At 30.1% G+C, this 4,125-nt stretch overlaps 1 protein-coding gene across 1 annotated transcript; it reads right to left on the reverse strand.

The window, feature by feature from the left end:
• Positions 1 to 548: 548 nt before the first annotated feature.
• On the reverse strand, positions 549 to 3,148 carry LOC111409047 (V-type proton ATPase subunit e1-like). Its single transcript, XM_023038946.1, has 3 exons — positions 2,893 to 3,148; positions 2,622 to 2,742; positions 549 to 879 (listed from the first exon to the last, which is right to left on the reverse strand). The coding sequence occupies exons 2-3, from the start codon at positions 2,717 to 2,719 to the stop codon at positions 828 to 830; spliced, it is 150 nt and encodes a 49-aa protein (XP_022894714.1). The 5' UTR covers positions 2,720 to 2,742; positions 2,893 to 3,148; the 3' UTR covers positions 549 to 827.
• Between the last annotated feature and the right edge of the window lie 977 nt (positions 3,149 to 4,125).

Here is a 4,125-nt window from a genome sequence, read left to right on the forward strand (position 1 = left end):
GGTCAACTGCTTTAACACTAAGTGTGAATCAAGTGATCAACTAATGCATGCCTAGGCCGGCATAGGTGTGCCTAGGAGGCGCTTAATTATTTTTTTAAAAACCCTTTTATTTAACTTTAATTTATTAACTTTTTTATTTTATTATTTTTTCTTTTTCTAAATGGCTTTTATTTGACTTTAGTTTCAAATTTTTAAATAAAGTTATTTGCACAAAAGTAATCCAATAAAGATTTAAATAAAATTTAAGTTACGGTACTATCTATATTATATAATTATATTTTGAAACTTATCGTTTTGTTGAAAACTTTAAAAGTATGTATAAGTTCTCATAAATCTGTTAAGTAGGACTTATCTAGTTGAAGTTAAAAAATAATCTAGTTTTTGCATTTCGAAAACTTAAAAATTGTATAAGTAACTAATTGTAGAAGTTATTAAATATAATATTTTATTGTTTCAAATCTTTGGTATGTATTATTTTAATTAAATTCATTTTAGAATGATTAAGTACTTAAAATAATAATAAAAATAAGTAACTTTTTTTACGCCAAGGCCTCGCCTAAGCTCGTAAAGCTTGAAGCTTGTCATATCTTACGCCTTTTAGAACACTGCTTTTAACAAGTGATACGCATATGCAGTAATGTGAACATATTCCGCTTCTGACTCCCACCTAAAAAATAAAAATAAGAATCCAAAGAAAACCTAGTTGGGCACAGCAATAATTGTGATTGTGTAGGGTTGAAATCATATTACTCCTAAAGAAGTAGGAAGATTGATGATGGCATGTGCGCAATACAAATCTAGTTTTTACTTAAACAAGGGACAACAACTTACATCATCCAGCAGCATACTGTTGCAGTAATAATCAATGTCAGGTGTAACCTGCAACATGAAATACAGTTAGCAATATGCAAGGCAGGAGTCACCACCGTTGCCAAAGCTATGTGAATGATCAAGAGTATAGCAAACATCTATTCAATATTTTACCTAGCATAACACGTTGAATGAGTCCCACCAATAAAGTTAATGGCACCAAACTCTTAACAGGTATGATTACAACACTGTGATTGGCATTATTAATTGGATTCAAATATTCAAGACATGACATTAAATTATAAAACTATATTAAGAGCCTATCTGCATGACTTTTAATGTGTTTGGTAATTTTTTTAAGGAAAGTGCTCACAAGTGAAGAAAGAAGATACTTTAAGAGCATGTTTGACTGAGGGGCATGCTTTCAGGCACAAGCCTCAGGTCAATTAGGTGTGCACTTCTCAAACTCTCCCTTTCTTCACTGATTTATAGTTTTACCAACTTCAGTCTTTTAGTCTGTTTTATTTCATACCTCGAGCATTTTAAGGGACTTTTGGAATGTTTTAAACATACCTCAACACAAAAACTAAATGATAGGAAGAATTTGAGTAGAAAAGGGAAGTGAAAAGTCCATGCATGCTAAGTCCTCCGCTCTTAAAACTGCCATACATCATCCCATCGGTTATGTTGCAGCTTTTTGGTGACAGAATGAGGTGTGCCTGATAAGTTCTCCCTATTCTGTTTTCTTTTATAATTCTTTTGCTACCTCCTGTCTTTTGGTTTTCTTTCCTCTCATTTATCTTTAAAAATGAGTAAGCACAAAATTCTTTAGAACAACTGATTAGCTGTTTCATTTGTTAAAAGACTTAGTTGCTGAGCAATCCTACTTTTTGTTAATTGTCAGTTGGGTTATATTTTTATTCTTCTATTCTAGGTATTGCTTGCACTAGTTTGAGTGTTTCCTCTCGAATAACTTTTTCTCCTTTTACTTGCTCTTTGCTTGGTTAATTATCATTCACTCGAAGACTGAAATTATGTGTTAGATTTATATTCTTGAATAGTAGAATTTGGATTAATAAGCTAAATGTTAAACTTGTTAACATTGTTTTTTTCTTTTTCGTTACTTTCATAGCTTTATCATTTTCTTGATTTATTTATTAGCTTATGTTGAAGTTTATGCTTCAAAATGTTTTGATTTATACTTGGAAGCATCTCTAGGCTTGAAATCCCATAATGGATGTAAATACCTTGACACACAGTTATCATTTATAATTTTTAAAACATAGATCCTTAACACACTACAGTCTAATTGGAGGCATCAATCCAACTGTAGCCAGGAAAAGATTCATATTTCATTCATCAAAACACTAGCATCTCGCAAGTTGCAAGTCCAACAAAGTATTCACCCTCAAACTATTGCTGATTAGTTCTAAGAAGTATCTAACAAGCAAAATAACATTTGTTTCATAAATAAAATTCCAGCTATCAGACATGATTAAGATGGAAAACTTTATCTACGATAATAAATCAGCTCAAGGTGCGGCTCCTTCATCCAAAAACCCATATAATAACAAAAACCATCTCTCCTTGATATCGTAAGTACTACAATAGTAAGAATCGGATTGTTTGATGATACACAGCCAGGGCAGACAAACATTAGCGTTAGCTTGATAATACATTCAAATACTGAAGTCAAGAAACAATTTGCGATTCAAGGAATGCGATGAAGAACTGGGTAAAAATCATCTAATCAAACTCAAACTCAAAACAAAAAAGAAAAAAAATGATGTTGAGAAAAAAAATAAACGCACAGATTTGCAGAGGGTCCTCTGTTGCAGCAGATTCTAGTGCATAGAGACGCGATGATCCCAACCACAAGGAAAATAAGGGTTGTCACCAGAAACCCCATGTCCAATTCGATCTCTATTATTTCTGCGACAATTATTTCCATGTCATAACATTTTCCAGATCTATAATTTCTCAAAAAGCCAAACATATTATAAATCGATCTCAAATTGAAAATAATATCGAATTTAAAAAAATAAGATAAGTATAATTAGGTATTTGGAGAACAAAAATTACCCAAATTGACTCGCAGGATAAGGGTTCTGTGAACAAATCTGAGACTTTTCTAAACACAGTTTTCTAGAGAAAATTATTATGGAACGGAAGGAAAAAAATGGGAAGAGATCAGAAGATGTAGATTTGAGGAAAAATAAATAAAAGTGAATTTATGTAGGGTTTAATAATGGGTGTTCATTGATTGTTTTTTTGATAGCAGAATGGGAGATTATTTATTTATTTATTTATTTATCTTTTGGTACCAGATTTGTGGATTTGAGGGGGGAAGGAGATAACAAATATTAATTTGGTGGATTTTAGATGTAGGGAAGTATGTTTTCTTCCGTTGAAAAGTATTTTTCTGATTTAAAAATTTATAAAAAGATAAGTTTAGGTCCACTTGCTAAAATTTATTTTATAATTATAAGTTACGAATCATATAAATTATATAAATAAAAACGATAGTTTATACAATAAAAAGTGATGAGGTAAAATTTTTCTGATTCGAATGAAGAGCTCTCTTTATCCGCCTTCGAACTTTAAAAACAAGCTTCTCCAATGAGCTTTGACAAAAATAGTTTTACTCTCAATATTGTGAATTTGACATTTTTACCTTGTCTCGCTTGACAAATAGGATGACATAAAATGTGTATATATTTTCTTCCTTTTACTTATTTTTATTTTATTTTGTCTGTCTAATTTTACGAGAACTTATATATCAACCTCTGATAAATCCGTAGCTCATATTCTCTTCTTTTTAAATTGTTCATATTGTCGCTATTGCTGTTGTTGTGAATTGCGATCAAGTGTTTTGGGTAGAAATTTAGAAAATAAGTCCATGTTTGACAATCTTTAAAAATTTAAATTGTTTGCTACAATATCATCTTTCACAATACATTCACATAATAAAATATTCTACACACAAATAAATAAAATTTTTCACTTTTTAACCACAAAATTCTTCAAAAATACTGTACTAAACTCTTTAATTTTTCAAATAAAGGGAGTCAAACATGGCCTAAGAAATGAGGAGTGTCATTTTAAATGGAGATATTTTGAATTATGAAAAGCTGACTCAAAAATAAGATTTATTGTATGAAAATTTTTTAATAGAATGTTAAATATTCATTCTTTATCAATACTTTGATCATGCTTGGGAAACATCTTTTATACTCTCCGTCCCATTTATATAAGTTGATATTATTTTTCACATGGATTAAGAAATTTTATTTAATGTTATTGAAAAAGTAATTT

This window comes from Olea europaea, chromosome 14, assembly GCF_002742605.1.
Source record: "Olea europaea var. sylvestris chromosome 14, O_europaea_v1, whole genome shotgun sequence".
Taxonomy (NCBI): Eukaryota; Viridiplantae; Streptophyta; class Magnoliopsida; order Lamiales; family Oleaceae; genus Olea; species Olea europaea.

Bases quoted from the DNA above. Each gene is read 5' to 3' on its own strand.
- LOC111409047 (XM_023038946.1), bottom strand. From the start codon at position 2,719: ATGGGGTTTCTGGTGACAACCCTTATTTTCCTTGTGGTTGGGATCATC. The intron at 880-2,621 runs GTGCGTTTATTT...TTCATGTTGCAG, and splicing joins AGAGGACCCTCTGCAAATCT to GTTACACCTGACATTGATTA.